The sequence below is a fragment of the Mobula hypostoma genome, chromosome 8 (assembly GCF_963921235.1).
Source record: "Mobula hypostoma chromosome 8, sMobHyp1.1, whole genome shotgun sequence".
NCBI classification, from domain to species: Eukaryota; Metazoa; Chordata; class Chondrichthyes; order Myliobatiformes; family Myliobatidae; genus Mobula; species Mobula hypostoma.
The window spans coordinates 132,226,004-132,246,327 of record NC_086104.1 but is presented as its reverse complement, the minus strand read 5'-3'; the positions used below and the strand labels follow the sequence as shown (position 1 = coordinate 132,246,327).

The window sequence follows — 20,324 nt, the reverse complement described above, 5'->3', positions numbered from 1 at the left end:
AAGGAGGAATCTGATAGGAGAGGACAGAAGGCCATGGAAGAAAGGGAAGGAGGAGGAGCACCAGAGGAAGGCGATGAGCAGGTAAGGAGATAAAGTGAGAGAGGGATATGACCCCCCCCCCCTTTCTTCTAGTACAGGTCCCCCGCAACCTCTCTCTTTCACCGTTCCTCATTCCCCCCTCTCACCTTACTTTGCCCATCACCTCCCTCTGGGGGTGGAAGGAGGTTTTCCTGGAGAGCTTTGGGTTATCTAAGTGCTGAGGTCGAAAGCCAAGGATCCTAGCAGGAGGTGAGCCTTATTCCAGCTGTGTGGACCTCATCAGAAGACACGAGAGCTGAGGGAAATCCCCAACTGGGAGTGGAATTGTTGCTCTGGCCCACTGACAGAAGCACAACAGACAACCTGAGAGTGGATGAAACTTCCAATTGTCTCTCTGGGCTGGAGATGTCAGTAGAGCATTTGCAGCTCTGTTCAGTGAGACTCCCCCTTTAAACACCTGGTCATGGAACACCGCAGAAATCGGCTTATCGGCCACGTCAAGCAGGATCTGCTCCACAGCACGGGCACATTGTTCAGATACACAGCCTAGCCCAACTGACCTCGGAGACACAGCTAGGCCTTGATGACGAATAGGCCTCAGGCAGCCTAGAACTGAGGCTAGATGTAAAACTGAAATCTGACCCTCACCACAGCAATCCACACGCCACCCACACATGAGGATTTACAAACTTTTTTCAACTTAACAATCCAAATTCCTAGCCTGGCCCCAAACACTCATTGTCCCATTTTTGTACAATAGGCCACTTATTTATTTAAGCACCGGGATATTTTATAATGACCCAACAGACCCCCGCAGTCCCAGGGGCTTGCAACTTGTTTTGGAGCTCGCCAGATTCAAAACCAAGCCCTACAGTCAGAGCCCAACAGGCCGAGTTCTGACCAAGGCCTTTACCAGCCGGTCTAGCAGGTTTGAGGGGTGCGGCAGGTGGAGGGTGGGGGGAAGAAACTTATCTCCTGCCACAACCAAGGTGGCTTTGGAACAGCTTTGAAATGTCTCTTACATTCTGAGGCTTTGGAAGACCACAACTTTAAGTAATTAAAAAGCTAAATGTTCTAAAAATAAATTTAATTTAAAACACCAATAAATTATTAAAGTAAGTTAAAGTAACTTTTAAATAAACCTCTTATACAGAAAAATGGGCTCTTGGCCTCATAATTTATGTCATTTGGATCTTGTACTTCATCATTTACCTGCACTGCACATTTTCAGTTGATTTTACAATTTATTCTACATTCTGTTATTGTTTTATCTTATTCCAGCCTGGTGCACTGTGTAATGATATGCTCTGTATACAATATATGCAAGACAAGCTTTTTTTCACTGTATCTTGTACATGTGAGACTAATAAACCAATCCGAATACCAATATTCCACAGGACCGGAAATCCATTTAAATGATCAGGGCTAGTGATTCTCCTCTCCAGGGCTGGCGAGTTTAGGATCAGAGAGGAAGATTTCCCTTTGATCATACTCTGCTTAAGGGCCACATGACACAAGTGTCAAGCAACAGATTCCTCAGCATCTGTTACCCAGCGGAGCCTCACTACCCTAGGCCCCCCAGAACCCAGAATCCTTTTGATCTGCCCCACTGTTTAAGTGAAAGCAAACAGGCTCACTGGCCAGGGGAAGGCTTGAGGGCTTGATGGGGAATGACACCGGGTTACCTCTTCTCTGATTAAACTCAGCACCGCTGTCTTGTCAGCCTGGAGGTTGCTCAGCTCATTGCCCACGGAGCCTTCCATCTCACTCAGGAGCGCCTTGAAGGACAGGATGCTCTCACTACTGTTCATCTCGGCCGCAGAGGTGTGCTGAGGAGATAAAAACTAGTTACTGCTTTCTCCTCCAGAATTGGGGGGGGTGATAGACCATTCTCCACCTCGATTCCCAGTTATGACCTGCCTCTCCGGGGAATTTTGGGTTTCTGCTTATTTACCATTCGTCCTGCACCTGCCCAGAGTCACAGGGAGGCACAGCGCGGAAACAGAGCCGGCAGCTCACCCACTCCACACCAACCAGCATCAAACGAGTGGACAGCACTGTGGCTCAGTTAGCAGAGCAGCTGCTAACATCACCAGTGACTGGGTTCGATCCTGATCTTGGGCACCACCTGTGTGGAGTTTGACACTGCACAGGTTTCGCCGACGTGCTCCATTTTCAACAGTTCAATAGTTCCATTTAAAAATCAGAGAATATACACAGTATACAACCTGAAATTCTTGCTCTTCACAGACATCCACGAAAACGGAAGATAACCCCAAAGAACAAATGACAGTAAAATGTTAGAGCCCCAGAGTTATTTTCCTCCCATATCCAAAAGACACATGGGTGGGTAGGTGAATTGGCCCCCCGTAAATTGTTGCTAGTGTGCAGGTGAGTGTCCGATCTGAGGGTGGGAGGTGTTGATGAGAATGTGAGGAGAATGAAAGCTATGATTAATGTATGATTAGTACCAGAATCAGAATCAGGTTTATTATCACCGGCACGTGTCATGAAATTTGTTAATTTAGTGGCAGCAGTACGGGTTGATGTCGAGCTCGCAACTCGTCCGTGTAAAATAATACTGCGAAATGTCTGTGCAAGGAGTGGCACCCCACACAGCCTTTCGAACTGCGCCTTGTAAGGCATGAAAATGCCCAACGCTGGCCTCTCAGGTCTGAGTCGACATCATCATCATTATCATCATAATCATCAGTAGTACATTGCAATCTATGATAATATAGACAAAAAGAAAGAAAACAAACAAATAAATAGAATGAGTAAATCAATTACAGGAAGTATATAGATGTATATTAAATAGATTAAAATAATGCAGAAACATAAATAATATAAATTTAAGAAGTGAGGTAGTGTTCATGGGTTCAATGTCCATTTAGGAATCGGATGGCAGAGGGGAAGAAGCTGTTCCTGAATCACTGAGTGTGTGCCTTCAGGCTTCTGTACCTCCTACCTGATGGTAACAATGAGAAGAGGGCATGTCCTTGGTGGCGAGGGACCTTAATAATGGATTTTGCCTTTCTGAGGCACCACTCCTTGAAGAGGTTTTGGATATTATGGAGGCTAGTACCCAAGATGGAGCTAATTTTAAGACTTTCTATAGTTTCTGTCTTGGGCAGAACCCCAGTATAAATAAGTTGGTTTCCACGTACTTGATGGGCTGAAGGGCTTGTTGCCATTGTGTATCACACTATGATACCTGTTTCTATTGTAACTCACTTTATTATCCCTACATTCCCAACAACTTCTCCAGAGTTGGCTACTCACTTACGATCTAGGGACAATTTACAGTGGCCACCAAGCCACACATTTTTTTGGGGGGAGGTGGTTTAGAGGTTGTCTGCTCCACATCCTTTGCTAATCTCCAGGCATTGAAGACAAATGTTCAGGAGACAATTGGGGAGAAAAATCAGGGATGTGAATACAGGTCCTGAGCCCTTTACATAAAATCAATGGATTGGATTAAAAAAGCAACACATACAAAATGCAAGAGGAACTCAGCAGGCAGGCAGCATCTATGGAAAAGAATACTGTTGATGTTTCAGGCTGAGAGCCTTCATCAGGACTGGAGAAAGAAACTGTTTAACCATCAACAAAACAGTGAAAAAACCCAGTGGGGAGAAATTGTGGACGTGGCTCCTACAAGGATCAGTTAAACCAGATGGTGTGGACATATTAAAGAGGAGTCTGGTAGGGAGAAAGGAGAGGGGGGTGGAGGGTATTACTACAGTATGTTCGTGGTTTTCTGCCCCTATAACGCATTCACTTCAACATTCAATGTGTTGTGCGCTCACGGATGCTCTTCTGTACACCACGGTTACAATGCTTGGTTATTTGAGTTGCTGTTGGCTTCTTGTCAGCTTAACTAGTCCAGACATTCTCCTCTGGCCTCTCTCAATAATAAGTCGTTTTTACCCACAGAACTGCTACTTACTGGTTGTTTTTTTTTCATGCCATTCCCTGTAAACTCTTGAGGCTGCTGTGTGTGAAAATCCAGGGAGGTCAGCAGTTTCTGAGGTACTCAAACCACCCCATCTGGCACCAACAATCAATCTGCGGTCAAAATCACTTGGATCACATTTCTTCTCCGTTATGATGTTTGGTCTGAACTGAACCCCTTGACCATGCCTGCATGCTTTTTTTATGCATTGAGTTGCTGCCACAAGATTGGCTGATTAGACATTTGTATCAACGACTAGGTGTACAGGCGTACCTAATAAAGTGGCTACTGAGTGTATGTCCTGGCCGTATTCGTTATTTTAATATGCATTGCCTCACAGTTTTGCAAACTAAATACATCTGCCATTACTCTGCCCACCTCAACAACTCATCAATATTGTTCTGTCACTAAAGATCAGAGTTCCCATTCAGACCAACACCAAATTTTGTGTAACCTGCAAAATTACTAATCATACCTCCTACATCTCACATCCTGATTGTCAATGTAGATAACCAACAGCTAGAGTCCCAGCAAGTGTCCCTGCAGTACACCACTGATTCCAACCGCAAAAACACCCCTCACCCATCAGCCTCTGCCTTTTATCGCCAAGCCAGCCTTGAAATTGGACCCTATGTTGCTTACTAAATACCAGTTGTCCTGGAAACTTCATCTACTTGCTTCTTCAGTTTGATGACAGACTGTACTTTTACCTGGACTGTCATTGCAATGAATTCCAAGGTTCATGAGAATGAACCCAGGGATGAAAGGTTTAACATATGGGGAGTGTTTGATGGATGGCCCTATGTCTGTACACGCTGGAGTTTAGAAGAATGATGGAGGATCTCATTGAAACCTACCGAATATTGAAAGGACTAGCTAGAGTGGATATCGACAGGTTGTTTCCAATAGTGGTGGTGTCTAGGACCAGAGTGTACAGCCTCAGAATAGCAGGGCATTCCTTTAGAACAGGAATTTCTTTAGCCAGAGGGTAGTGAATCTGTGGAATTCATTGCCACAAATGGCTGTGGAAGCCAAGTCATTGGGTTGATGATTCTTGATTAGTAAGGGTGTCAAAAGTTATGGGGAGAATGGGATTGAGAGGGATAATAAATCATTTTTTGATGGAATGGCAGATCAGACTTGATGGGCCAAAGGGCCTAATTCTGCTCCTATGTCTTATGGTCTAAATTTTAAAAGGGAAATTGTCTGACGAGAATGAAATTGCAGCCACCATTTCAGGCTTCATGCTTATTTGAGCTAGAAGGCAGGTCCAGCTGAAGCTTTGCCCTATAGCCGTCCTTGTCCAGATTAAAGCAGTTTTATACCTAACCTTCATAATCTCATTTTGCCTAGAGTTAATCACAGGTTCATCTGTCCAGTGAAGCACCTGTGTGAGCAACGTTTGCAATGTCTCACAACACTGTCTCTGTCCCGCCCAACACTAGTCCTTCAATCATCATCACTAAACAATCAGACCACTGTCACTATGTGATCTGCTAGCATCAATTCTGCACTTTAGTGTCTCTACTGAAGATCAAAAGATTCCTAAACATCAATCAGTTTGTTCCAGCAGCAGAATAAGGAATTAAAATTGCCTCTGGCATAGGGAGGTTGCTGTGCACACATCAGCTGCCTCTGTTCTAATGTTTCAGCAATGATTCCACTTCAACATTATTGGAATTCTCCACTCAAGAGGGCATTGGAGACTTTGTCACTGAATGTAGTTCAAGAGAGACACAGATGGATTGTTAGATCTTATGGGAATGAGGAGGTACGAAGAAAAAAAGAGTGGCCATGGTTTCACTGAACGACAGGGCAGGAACAATGGACTGAATAGCCTGCTTCCATTTCATGTTTTAATGTACTTTATTCACTGTGAAATGTCTGGCACGGAATTGCAAACAACACAATAATGCCAGAGGTTGGACGTCGAAATCTTTGCTCTGTCCATCAGGCCCCTTTACAAACCAGCCTGCTACAACAAATTATAATATTCTTTCTGCTATCCATTTTAATTAGCCTTGGCAAGTTTACTCACTGAATTAATATAGTTGGTTGATAGGCAGTTTCTTGAAACGCGAGAGGGTCCAAAGGAGGTTCACAAAAATGATTCCAGGATTGAATGGCTTATCACATGAAGAATGTTTGATGGGTCTGGACCTGTATTCACTAGAATTCGGAAGAATGCGGTGTGACCTCATTGAAACCTATTGAATTGTGAAAGGCCTTGATAGAGTGGATGTGGACATGATGTTTCCTATAGTGAGAGAGTCTAAGACCAGAGGGGACAGCCTTAGAATAGAGGGGTGTCCTTTAAGAATGAAGATGAAGAGGAAGTCCTTAAACCAGAGAGTGGTGAATCTGTGGAATTTGCTGTCACAGGCAGTTGCGGAGGCCAAGAGTCTATGTATTTTTTAAGGCAGAAGTTGATAGATTCTTGATTGGTCAGGGCTTGAAGGGATATGGGGAGAAGGCAGGAGATTGGGGCTGAGAGGAAAATTGGATCAGCCATGATGAAATGGCAATTCAATGATGACCCAATTCTGCTCCTATATTTTATGGTCTTATGGTCTTTCTCCAGTCAGATAACATCATCACTTCAAATATTAATTCAGGAATCTTGTAATTAGATTCAGTCCAAAGCTCACAATAGTTAGGTCAGAATGGACTATAGTTGAATGAAGAAAGCACATGATGAAGTAGAGGTTGCAAGTAAATGGAATTTCATGAATTATCCCTTCAGAATGGTATGTATCTGCTCACTATCCTACCACATGACTGCAATCTGTTGCACCCATGGTTATCCCACGAGACCGGTATCTACTGGAACTTTTGGCTAACCTACTAGAAGACAGGTGTCTGTTAGCTATTCCAATACAAGGTAGATACCACATAGCTCTCCAGATAACACAGATGATATTTAATGTAACGTTGATTAACACCCTCTATGTGGTCTCCATGATAGCCACTCTGTGACACTCAATACTTGACCATCCCTAACCAGTGCACCGCCGTCACCAAGTTTCCATCATTGTCTGCGTAATGATCTTTCTCTGGCATTAGTCCAACTTTTCCCAACTGTGGCAGCAGTATCTTTCATCAGCTTGTTGCTCAGTGGCAATTTTATCATATGTCTTTTTATCTGCACAAGTTATGAGGTTTCCTTAAAAGCAGAGTACCCTGGCGGATGAGAGAGCGGGGCAAGGGCAGACAAACCGAATGCTGAGTATGTATTCTGTCATTACCTGTGACTGCTCTAACAGAAGTAAAATGTAAGGATTCCTTTGTGGAAAAGCTGGAACAAGACCCACCAAAGGGGCTTGTCAATGTTGCTGTTAACCTGTTGCAAGCTCCTTGCAGATGATTAGATTGTAGGTTATTGCACAGGTTTAAACTCTAAGAGTTTGGAAAGAAGATAACTTATGCTGTGCAATTACTTGTAATGAAGACTTTTTTCCCTAAACGAAAATTGGGCCCTTTTTAAACTCGATGCGTTTAATCCAGCTGCAGACCGCCACAGGTTAGCGAGTCAACAGTCAACCGCTGCCCAGTTAAGGCAGCAAACTGACCCAGAAGTCCTTCCTGAGACAAATTAATATCTTCTTGAGCAAGATTCTTATTGACTGAGGGTTAAGACCACAAACAATGAGTTCCCACTTGCAACATTGTGATTTACAATTCCCATGTGAGTGTATTACTTGAAAGATAGAAACACAGAAAACCTACAGCACAATACAGGCCCTTTGGCCCACAGTGCTGTGCTAAACATGTAACTTACTTTAGAAATTACCTAGAGTTACCCATAGCCCTCTATTTCTCTAAGCTCCATGTACTTATCCAGGAGTCTCTTAAAAGATCCTATTGTATCCGCCTCCACCATCATCGCCAGCAGCCCATTCCACACACTCACCACTCTCTGCGTAAAAAACTTACCCCTGACATTTCCTCTCTACCTACTTCCAAGCACCTTAAAACTGTGCCCTCTCATGTTAGCCATTTCAGCCCTGGGAAAAAAGCCTCTGACTATCCACACGATCAATGCCTCTCATCATCTTATATACCTCTGTCAGATCAGCTCTCATCCTCCGTTGCACCAAGGAGAAAAGGCCAAGTTCACTCAACCTATTCTCATAAGGCATGCTCCCCAGTCCAGGTAACATCATTGTAAATCTCCTCTGCACCCTTTCTATGGTTTCCACATCCTTCCCATAGTGAGGCGACCAGAACTGAGCACAGTACTCCAAGTGGGGTCTGACCAGGGTCCTATACAGCTGCAACATTACCTCTCAGCTCCTAAACTCAATCCTATAATTGGTGAAGGCCAATACACCATATGCTTTCTTAACCTGCACAGCAGCTTTGAGTGTCCTATGGACTCAGACCCCAAGATCCCTCTGATCCTCCATACTGCCAAGAGTCTTACCATTAATGCTATAATCTGCCATCATATTTGACCTACCAAAATGAACCACCTCACACTTATTTGGGTTGAACTCCATCTGCCACTTCTCAGCCCAGTTTTGCATCCTATCAATGTCCCTCTGTAACCTCTGACAGCCCTCCACACTATCCACAACACCTCCAACCTTTGTGTCATCAGTAAATTTTACTAACCCTTCACTTGCTCATTCAGGTCATTTATAAAAATCACAAAGCGTAGGGGTCCCAGAACAGATCCCTGAGGCACATCACTGGTGACCAACCTCCAAGTAGAATATGACCCATCTACAACCACTTTGCCTTCTGTAGGTAAGCCAGTTCTGGATCCACAAAGCAAGGTCCCCTTGGATCCCATGCCTCCTTACTTTCTCAATCAGCCTTGCATGGGGTACCCTGTCAAATGCCTTGCTGAAATCCATATACACTACATCTACTGCTCTACCTTCATCAATGTGTTTAGTCACATCCTCAAAAAATTCAATCAGGCTCGTAAGGCATGATCTGCCTTTGACAAAGCCATGATGACTATTCCTAATCATATGATGTCTCTCCAAATGTTCATAAATCCTGCCTCTCAGGATCTTCTCCATCAACTTACCAACCACTGAAGTAAGATCTTTCAAATGAAAACTTAAGACTCTTCAAGAAATACTTACTGCTGTTGAGGCATGTTGCTCCAAGTGGTCCAGTTCTTTTGATTTATTCAAATCTAAAATTGAAGCAAAGACTCGTGTTAGTTTGGTATATGCATTGACATAACACTTCCTGTCTTCATCTAGCCCAGCCCTACCAACACATCAGCTGGCTCCAGTTTAAATGAGAGGTGTGGAAGTGTCAGATATTAATTGGGGTTAATGACTGGGTGCTCACCAGCAAAGGGAAGAAAAACAATGCACGAGCTGTTGTGTTCCTCTGGGCCATGTGCACTACTCTGTGTTGAAGTGGCTGTATTTCTGAGCTGGTTCTCCAGAATCTAGGCTCACAGATACATGGAGCAAAACAGCAGAGAAACAGGTCCTTCAGTCCAACTGATCCATGCCAACCAAGATACCTATCAAAGCTCGTCCCATGTGCCTGCGTTTGGCCCACATCTGTTTAAACCAGGGGTTCCCAACCTTTTTTAAGCTGTGGGCCACTACCATTAAGCAGGGGTATGTGGACTCCAGACTGGACATCCCCTGCTCTAAACCTTTCCTATCCATGTACCTGAACAAGCATATTTTATATGTTATTTTAATACTTCTTTTGGCAGCTCCTTCCACCCTCTGCATGAACATAGAATGTTACAACACAATACAGGCCCTTTGGCCCATGATGTTATGCCAAACTTTTATCCCATTCTAACACCAATCTAAACATTTCCTCCTACATAGCTCTCTATCTTCCTATCATCCATGTGCTTATCTAGGGTGGAGATGCGTCTCTACCAAAGGAGGTGTAAGGCGCTCGTTCCCTCCACTAGTCTGCAGGACACCCTTGGGCAAGGTGAGGCACCTGCTTAGCCTCCCGATCAAGGTCACATGAAGCCACGGGAGCAGGTGGTGGATGGTCATATGAGCAGCTGGTGCACATCACAAGTCCTAGTTATATGACCACTGACGCCAGACCAACAGTCTTTGAAGAGTATTGATAATGGCTGGGGTCACCCATCTTGTAAAGACACTGTCCAGGAGAAGGCGATGGCAAACCCCTTCTGTAGAAAAATTTGCCAAGAACAATCATGGTCATGGGAAGACTATGATCGCCCACGTCACACAACAAGGCACGTAACGAACAAATAATTGAAAGTGCCCATCTAAGAGTTTCTTAAATGGTCCTAATGAAGAAGATGCTCCTCATATCTCTTTTAATCCTGCCTCTCTCACCTTAAGCCTACACTGTCTAATTTTCGATCCTCCTTCCCTGGGAAAAGACTGCGTGCGTTCACCTCATCTATGCCCCTCTTGGTTTTGTACGCATCTAGAAGTCTCCTGCACTCCAAGCAATAAATTCCTGGCCTGCCCAACCTCTCGCAGTAAACGTTTCATCCTGAGAAGCTCATGAAGGTGGGCGCTCTCACCACAATCGAGAAGCACCTGGTTGAACACTTCAATCACCAAAGTATTGTAGTCTGGAGCTGAGTGGTAGTAAATGAGACTTGTGTACTGTAGATAGGAAGCTGATGGTCAGCATGGACAAGATGGGCTGAAGGGCCTGTTTCAATACTGTAGGAAGCTGCTGACTCCTTATTAAAATTTCACTTCAGTAGCATCCTAAAGGAGATTTGTCACCTTCACTCAGTCTGGCATCTGATGACTCCAGTCTTTACACAGCATTTGAGTCAGGTCACAGTTGCTGGCAGAATGCCCAAGCAGTCACACAGATTGGCAGCTGGGAAGGCCAGAAAATACCCCTCTGTACTGTGGCTGGAGGTAAAACTAGTTAAAAAGAAGCCCCAAACAAGAGAAATTCAGCAGCTGCTGGAAATCCAAGCAACACACGCAAAATGCTGGAGGAACTCAGCAGCTTCTACGGAACAAAGTACAGCCGAGGTTTCGGGACGAGACCCTCAGCAGGACTTGTGAAAACTGGAAGCTGAAAGCTAGTGGGAGAGGGCAGTGAGGCACTGCTCTGTGAGCAGGCCAATGATGGGCCAAAAGGCCTCTTTCATGTTGCAAAGAGATATGAAATTACCTGAAATATCCTTACTATGAACACTGTGAGTAACTACATAGCAAAAGTTAACATTTTCTCATCTCATTATAGTGAGTGCTCTAATTTCCCCAAACCCTGTGGCTCTTGGAAATACTTCAGAGGTGGTGATGAGTCAATCAATTGGCTCTTGGTCTGGAGTCACCTGGAGGCCAGACTGAGAGAGGAGGAGTGACTGCCAGCCCTGATGTTTATGAACAGTCAATGCTGATCACTCAGTCGCTGGCATTTCCTCCTTAAAAATTTATTTCATTAAGTTGCATTAAATTCCCCAGTTGCTGCTGTGGTTTTTAACGTCATGTCCTCTGAGCCAGCTCCTGAATAATTGCACAGTAATTTAACCACTTTGTGGAATACCCATTAACGTGGGTGATGAAGCCTCAAGTTCTAGTTTATTCTCATCTGACAGTCAAACGAAACAACTGTTGGCTAGAAAGAGCTACAGTAGGGGATGATTCTTGTAACACAATGTTCCTCCAGACACCCACAAAGTATTACCACAAATAAAATGGGAAATCGAAGTGCATGCAGTGCACAGTGCAGGAAAGCAGTAAACAACACAGCAACCAGCTCGCTGCCCTAGCGACCAGACCTTGGTGGTGGCAGGGTATTCATTAGTCTCACCGCCTGAGGGAAGGAGCTGTTACCCAGTCTGCCAGTCCAAGTCCTGATGCTCCTGCACCTCCTTCCTAACGGTAGTGGGTCAAAGAGATTGTGGGATGGGTGGTATGGATTCTCAAGAATGCTTTGAGCCCTTTATAAGAACATAAGAAATAGGAGCAGGAGTAGCCATCTAGTCAGTCGAACCTGCTCCACCATTCAATGAGATCATGGCTGATCTGGCCATGGACTCATCTCCACCTACCTGCCTTTTCACCATAACCCTTAATTCCCCTACTATGCAAAAATCTATCCAACCTTGTCTTAAATATATTTACTGAGGTAGCCTCCACTGCTTCATTGGGCAGAGAATTCCACAGATTCACCACTCTCTGGGAAAAGCAGTTCCTCCTCATCTCTGTCCTAAGTCTACTCCCCCGAGTCTTGAGACTCTGTTCTTATGTCTCTATATACCACGGTCCAAGTTAATGTCACAAATAGTGGGGAGGGACACCACAGTGATCCTCCCAGCAGTTCTTACTATCCTCTGTAGGGTCCGATGCCCTGCAGCTTCCGTAGCACGAAATAAAGCAGCCAGAAAAGACGCTATTAATGGTGCTCCTGCAGGAAGTTGATAGAATGGGGGCTGGGAACCTTGCATGCCTCAATGTCTTCAGAAGGTATAGATGCTACTGAGCCTCCTTGACTAATGAGGAGGAGTTTTTAAATCACACATTATGAGCAAACTCATAATGAAGGAACTTGGCACTCTTCACTTTCTCCACTCTCTGCACAGCAAAGCCATTGACCTGCTCCTTCCGGACGTCCACAATCATCTCTTTTGTCTTGCCCACGTTGCTGAACGTTCTCATACCAAAAAGATCAGTTTGTTTTTTAACAAAGGACTAGACTGACGGGAATGCTTTGAGACACTGCAAGGGTGCGAGTACTCACTGACCTTCATTCCATGTCTGAAGATAATATGGACAGGATAATATGCAGGAAGCTTGTTTTTAGCACAAAGCAAAACTGTTGGAAAGACCCAGAAGGTAGAGGTAACGAGATGGTCGCCGTTTCCATCAAGACCCTGCATGAAGTGTACAGAGAAGAGAGTGGCTGTATAGGAGTGGGAGGGAGGGTTGAGTCTGTGGCTGATGGGTGACAGGAGAAAACAGAAGATAAAAGGCAGCTGGTGGAGACAGGTTGGGAAGGGTAGAGACAGACACTGGTAGGTGAAAGGTGGAAATGGATGAGGGAGGCGTGTGGGCAGGGATAGGAAGGGTCAGCCAAGGGTGAAGAAACCCAGGTAGATTGGTATGTGGGTGATGGGCAAGCACAATTGGGTAGACAAGGGCAATGAGTTTGGGTAACATGGGGAAAGAGGAAAGATGGAGAAGGTGGACAAAGACCCTGGAGGGACTGATGGGAGATGGAAAGGCAGGCAGGGGGAGTGGGTAACCAGAAACTGGGAAATTCTGCTCATGCCATTGTAGTATCAGAATCACAGCGGGGTTTATTTTCACCAACATATGTCTCTGCACTCTGTTACTGAGACAAAATGACAAATTCACCTACAGTGCAAAGACATAAAAATGACTATTACTTACAAAAAGTAAGAAATAGGAATAGTGAGGCGGTGTTGATGGATGAAGCAGAAATCTTCTGGCAGAGCGGAGAAAGTTTTTCCTAGAACGAAGAGAGTATCTTCTCCCTCCTGTACTCTCTCCTTGATGGTAGTAATGACACCTTAGCTTTATGCAGGTAAACATGGGGTGGGACCTCAGCTCGGAAATACATTAACCATAGAGTGGTTTCTGCATAAACAGTTTGTAATTATGGCTTTAAGAATGAAAAAAAGCCACATCACACAAAGTTGTTTATACCATGGTACTGACACCACAGCAATGTTTTCAAACGTATTATTAAGTCAGTGGAAACACCCTGCTGCCTCACTCATTGTTTCTGTTTAAGTAACCTCTCGCCCAATCTGCTTCAGCTCACCAGGGTGACATTCGAGATCTGCTGATTACCGTAATCGCCCCACATCTCCCGCAGCCCACTGCCGACTCACGGCCACCTCTGCTAAACAGGCTACTGTCAGTGAAGAACTTCACCACCACAAAGAATGGCGGCCTCATGATCCAAACGCTACCCCCCCACCCCCGACCCCCAGATGGTCTGCACTCGAGTTCCCAGCGCCAGTGACAAAGCATCTTCAGCAACTCCAACCGGAGCCCGTGCTCCAATAGAAGAGGGAGCTGTACCGCAATGGCAGCAACCCCCCACCCCTAACAAAAGCAGGATATTTACCACCCTAACAGAATCTTTGACAACGGGCGGAGTCAGCCCCACATCAGCGATAACCAGCTGGCAACAACACCAGCACTCTCCAGTCACCAAACAGCAGAGGTAAATGCCAGCCCACATCGAAGCCAGTGGTTAAACACAGTGGTGTTCAGGCCGAGACCGAGACCGAGACCAAGTGTTAACCATCAGCCGCTCTACGCTATCTGGTAAAAGTCGACCTGGCTTTCGTTGGGGCGACACAGCTGGCTAGGAGGGTGTCATCACCCAGTTGGAACCGTCTCAGCATCATTTACACCTGGAGAGGTGCAGACAGTCAGATCTTAGCTAATAGGGTAGAAAGGAATTCACGCAATGAATGAGCTCCCATGGTCTGCTGGTGGACGAGGGGGTTTAAGGCAAACCCCACTGCAGACAAGGACAATTGTTGCAACAGAAAAAGCTCTGGAGGAACTTCACAGGTCAGGCAGCAGCTGTAGAGAGAACCCAGTTGCTTCCTCTCTCCCTACCCTCTTATTCTGGTTCCTTCCCCCTTCCTTTCCAGTCGTGATGAAGGCTCTAGGCCCGAAGCAATATCTACTTATTCCTCTCCACAGATGCTACCTGACCTGCTGAGATCCTCCAGCATTTTGCTTGCTGCTCAGGATTTCCAGCACTGGCAGAATCTCCTGTGTTTATGGGTTGAAATACTGGTACAGTAGCATAGTGGCCAGTAGCCCAGGTTCAATCATCACCGCGATTTGTAATGACTTTTGTGTGTCCTCCCCGTGTCCGCATGGGTTTCTTCCAGATGCTCCAGTTTCCTCCCATGTTCTAAAGTCGTACGGGTCAGCAGGTTAATTGGGCACTTAGGTGTCACTGGGCAGAATGGCCTTTTACCGTGCTGCATCTCTCAAAAAAATGAATCAAATAGTCAGTCAACATTTTGTGTTGAGACCCTTCATCAGGACCGGAAAGAGAGGGGAGATATCTAGCCAGAGGAAAAAGGTGGAGCCAGAGCTGGTGGGTGATAGGTGGATGCAGGTGAGCGGAGAGGGGAGCAGTGTGACACCAAAAGCTGACAGGATAATATTTGGAAGTTGAAAAGGGAAGAAGATGATGGGGGTGTGATAGGAGAGGACAGCGGAGCAGGGAATGAATGGAGGGAGGTAGGAATGGGAACCAGCCTCTCCAGCGTTCAGGACGCCTTCAAAAGGCGACGCCTCAAAAAGGCGGCATCCATCGTTAAGGACCCCATTACCCAGGCCATGGAATTGGAGACCACCAAGATTTTGGTAAGTGTCTCATGTAACGTGGGACCAGGAAAGTTGAGTAGTGCAGAGCTGAGCTGCGATCTTATTGAATGGTGAAGTAAGGCCTACTGTGCTTCCATTGCTTACAAAAGCTTTAGCCTATTAACAGTCTGAGCCAATAGTCCTTAAGGCTGATTTATACTTCTGCGTAGGCTCTACGCCATAGCCTACGCAAGTGGCCTATGCCGTCGTGAGCATTTATACTTGTGCGTTGGTGTGTCTGCGTTGCTCTGCAATTCAACGCCAAAATGCTAGCTGGCGGTGAGGTTTCTATGTCACTGTGTTGAGTTTGTTCATGTACTTCAAACAATGGTGACTGAAACTGAGTGCATCATGTTGGAGTTGGAGATAATAAATGTTGAACAAGAGTTACTTTTATTGAAATTACTGCAACACAGGAAAGAGAGAAGACGTCGGAGGAGATGGTGTGTACGACCATTGAACGGATTGAGGCAGAAGGAGGGTGAATTTTCTGTGCTTGTCCGGCCACTGAGAGACATGGACGAGGAAATGCATTTGAAATATTTTTGGATGTCGGCAGGTAGATTTGACAATTTGACGAGAAGAAGCAACCAGAAATGCGTAGGAGGAAATGCGATGCTACCAAGCGGACGAATCACGGTTGTTGCGGTCTGCGTCGCCGCGACACGTAGTTACATTTTTGTGGAGGTGCGCGTCAGGCTACGGCGTAGGGTATGCGGTTACGCCGTACCTACAGCATAGATTCGACGCAGAAGTATAAATTGGCCTTTAGGTTTAATTACTCTGTCAGAGCACAGACCCAATCACAGATTCACGTGCCCCTAACAACAGTGCACCTTCAACACAAACACTCAACAACATTTCCATTATAATTTACCACCAAAAACATTCCAATGAACTTCGCAAACAAAAGAAAATCTGCAGATGTTGGAAATCCAAGCAACACACACAAAATGCTGGAGCAACTCAGCAGACCAGGCAGCATCAATGGAACATTGACTGTATTTTTTTACCATTTTTTTACCTGGCCTGCTGAGTTCCTCCAGCATTTTGTGTGTGTTCCAAGGAACTTCACAACAGATTTATTAAACCATCACTGACACTGAATTGTTTAAAGAGACTGGAAAACAAAATACGGCACATGCAGAAATCTGAAACAAAAATAGTAAATGATGCAAGCACTCAGCAGGTCAGGCAGCATCCACGGAGAGAGAAATCAGGGCTAGTGTTTGGGTCACCATGGTAGCGTAGCGGGTAGCCAATGCTATTTCAGCTCGGGGTGTCAAGAGTTAAATTCCAGCACTGGATGAGATCTCTGTACATCTTCCCTATGGATGCGTGGGTTTTCCCTGGGTGCTCTGGTTTCCTCCCACAGTCCAAAGACGTATCGGGTAGGTTTAACTGGTCATTTTTAATTATCCTGTGATTAGGTTAGGACTAATCAGGGTTGTTGGGAGATGCTGGGATAGCATGGCTTGAAGGGCCAGAGGGCCAACTCCACGCTGTATTTCTAAATAAATTACGTCCATTTAAGGTGGTGTTTGGACAGGTTACCGAATACTGGGTCAAAATGATTGTCTAAAAGAGATCAATGAGACTAAAATAATGAGGTAGAGATTTAGGAAGAGACTTGCAATCCTTTGAGCTAACAACAAAAATCCTGCATTAATACATCATCAAAAACATCCCCAGAAGCTTCTTGAATCCCGCCTGAAAAAAATACTCTGAAGTGACCAACTATAGCAAATTTGATGGGAAATGGGAAAGAAAGCAAGAAAAAAGTTGACAATGCAAATCTGAAACAAGAGCTCCAAACAAGTTCTGACAAGGTCGACAGCCCGAAACTTTAACTCTTGATCTCTTTCCACGGACCTGTAGGGTGTTTCCAGTTCCTGTTCGGGACCAGAGCCCAAGTGGCCACAGACCAGCAGTGGTAAATGGACCAAAACCAGAGTCGACAGGAGGCCAGATTTGGAGGAGTGCAGAGATTTTGGATGGAGGGGGTGAGTGTGGAGATGAGTGTTTGAAAAGATGAAAGAAACTATTTGAATTCTTAACAGCAACAGCTCAGCTTTTTTGCAGTGAACAGGGTTTAGAGCTGAAACCACAACAATTCCCTTCCGCCCACAGATGCTGCTCAATCCACTTTACAGAGAACTGTGAGATTATATTCATATGTCTCAGAACTCTTAATCCATGAAGGTAGCTTTATCACCTAGCTGCCTATCATGGAGTTAGCTTTAAACTCAATTCTGCCTGGTACTCCAGCAGGGACACACCACTCCTGAGATGCTAACATTTGAAGAAAATGACAACACAAAGTACCAGACAGGGAAGATATTGAAAGCAGCCACTGCAATGCAGCAGCAGTACCGTTACAGTGTTAGAGTTCTACAGCATGGCAACGTACCCATACTGACCAGGCTGCCCAGGTAGATTAGCTTCATTTTCCTGCACTTGACCATATTCGTCTAAACTTTTCCTTTCTATCAACATCCTACAAATCTTACAAAATGCAATGGATGTGGCCCAGTCTCTCCTGGGTAAAGCCCTTCCCACCACTGAGCACATCTACACAAAACGCTGTCACAGGAAAGCAGCATCCATCATCAGGGACCCCCACCACCCAGGATGTGCTCTCTTCTCACTGCTGCCATCAGGAAGAAGGAACAGGAGCCTCAGAATTCAAACCACCAGGTTCAGGAACGGTCAATACCCCTCAGCCTTCAGGCTCTTGAACCAAAGGGGATAACTTCACTCAACCTCACTTGCCCCGTCATTAAAATGTTTCTATTACCCATGAACTTGCTTTCAAGGAATCTTCATCTTATGTTCTCAATATTTATTGCTTATTTACTTATTATTATTCTTTTTTTTTGCACTTGCAGTTTGTCTTCTGCACATTGGTTGACGCAGTCTTCCATTGATTTTGTTATGGTTATTATTCCATGGATTTACGGAATATACCCGCAAGACAATGAAACTCAGGGTCTTATATGGTGACGTATCTGTACTTTGAATGTTAAACTTTGAAGTATTTGGAAAGATGCAATGACTGAAATTCATTTACTTCATGTGAATTTGGCTTCCAAGCCAGGGAAAGCATGAGTGCAATGGGATGCGCTGGTTTCAGAACAGGCTATTGGTGAGAGAATCTGATTTCCCACTGCCTTGGGCTTGACTCCTTCCTAAAACAGGAAGGTCAGATGCCCGATGATCTCTGTCAGTCCAGTCAGCCAAAGGCCCCTGCTGGCTCCTGTGATTACTGAGCGCTTGCATCAAGGTCTGCTGCACCAATTCAAGTGGCACAGGAACGCACGAAGCCGCAGAGGGTACTGACTCTGCCAAGCACATCACGGGCACGTCCCTCCCCATCATTGGTAGTATGGACATGAGACAATGCCTCACGAAGGCAACCTCCACCATCAGAGATCCCCACTATCTGGGCCATGCCTTTGCTTCGCTACAACTGGGCAGGAGGTACAGAAGCCCCACACTACCAGTTTCAAGAACAACGACTTCCTTTCAACCAACTGGTTCTTGAACCAACTGGCACAACCCTGATCATGAGAGGTTTGCAACTCTATGACTACTTTGCTCTAAAATAGATCTGTTTATTTGTTGTAATTGTGGTCTATCTTGCATAATTTTGCATACTTTATGTTAAACTGATGTTTTTTTTTGTTGTGAGTGCTGTGTGTATCTACTGCTATCTGCCTGTGATGCTGCTGCATCGTGCTTTGTGCCTTGTTGCTTGTTTTGTGGCTGCCTGTAAGGAGGCAAATCTCAAGAACATATAATTTACACATACTTTGAAAATAAACGCACTTTGAACTTTGCAAGTTAAGTTTTTCATTACTCCTGTGCACACAAGCACTTGTGCATGTGACAATAACCTCAGCTTGGACTTTGATGGACGCAGTGGAAGTATCGACAAAAAGCCCAATGTTCAGTTCCAAACCCTTTAGAATGGCAACTTTGAAGGGAGGGGTTAAGACACTGAACTAGCAGAAGACTCATTTGGAAAGATGAGATACTTCTCGGTACTTCTGCGGGGAGAACCAAAGTCTCCAGCCTCAGGTTCCCCTCGGAGGGTGTGCATGGCCCAGCTCTTCCCTTCAGACCCGGTGGGAGCTGGGCATTAGCAATGGCTGAGCGGAGCTGTCAAAGCAGAGCCTGGACAATCAGGCAGACAGCCCAACCCGCCCGGCGCCAGACTCCATGACCTCGCAGGGGGTGCCTTACCTTCCTCCGGGGCCGCGGGCTCCGGTTTTACAGGGTTGGCCGGGAGACTGGAGCATTCAAAGTACTCGGCGTCCTCCTCCACCTCGGCCTTGCCCTCTGTGCTGCCATGCTTCTGACTCACCGATGTGGAGGCCAGCTTCTCCTCATCGGTGGCGTGGCCCTCCCTGTGGGCCATATCCCCAATGCAGGATGCTTCGAGGGGCTCACCATCCTGAAACGTCGACAAGAGGGCTGTGTTACTCAACGTCCACGATCCCTCTACAGCCCAGAGAAAGACATTGACTCTTGCACGTCACCCAGACCTACAATTCCCCCTTCAGTCACTCAAATTTATTTTGTTTCCTTCTCAAAGCAGAACACTTGATAGGGGAAATGAATATAGAGAAGGCTGGAATATCTGGACAACAACACAGCTGCAAGCACAAGGGAATGAAGCCTGTTCCCTCTATTTTATAATTTCATGGCTTCTCTGAATGCTCATCCAAAGATACAAGCTGCTGCAGGAAGCATGAGTGACTGAAGATGCTGGAAACCTGGAGCAAAAGACAAGATGCTGGTGGAACTCAGCAGGTCAGGCAGCTTCTGTGGAGGGAAATAAACAGTCAACACTTTGGGTTGAGACCTGTCGTCTATCCACCAACACTGGCTGTCCATTTTCTTCCAAAATGCTGCCTACCCACCGCTTTGCTTCAGCATTTTGTTTCTATTTTTGGTTGCTGGAGGCTCAGGCAGCACCTGTGGAGGCAGAGCGACGGCCGCCATCACTTGGCATCTTG

At 45.6% G+C, this 20,324-nt stretch overlaps 1 protein-coding gene across 6 annotated transcripts in view; it reads right to left on the bottom strand.

Annotated features, from left to right (window-relative positions):
• Window positions 1–20,324, bottom strand: part of tacc1 (transforming, acidic coiled-coil containing protein 1) — a 219,412-nt gene that overhangs the window by 22,821 nt on the left and 176,267 nt on the right. For all 6 annotated transcript variants that reach the window (XM_063056905.1, XM_063056904.1, XM_063056903.1 and 3 more), the window contains 3 exons: window positions 19,549–19,759; window positions 9,091–9,143; window positions 1,725–1,868 (listed from right to left, as the gene is read on the bottom strand). In XM_063056905.1, the coding sequence (XP_062912975.1) occupies window positions 1,725–1,868; window positions 9,091–9,143; window positions 19,549–19,759 (408 nt within the window). The remainder of the gene's footprint in view (window positions 1–1,724; window positions 1,869–9,090; window positions 9,144–19,548; window positions 19,760–20,324) is intronic.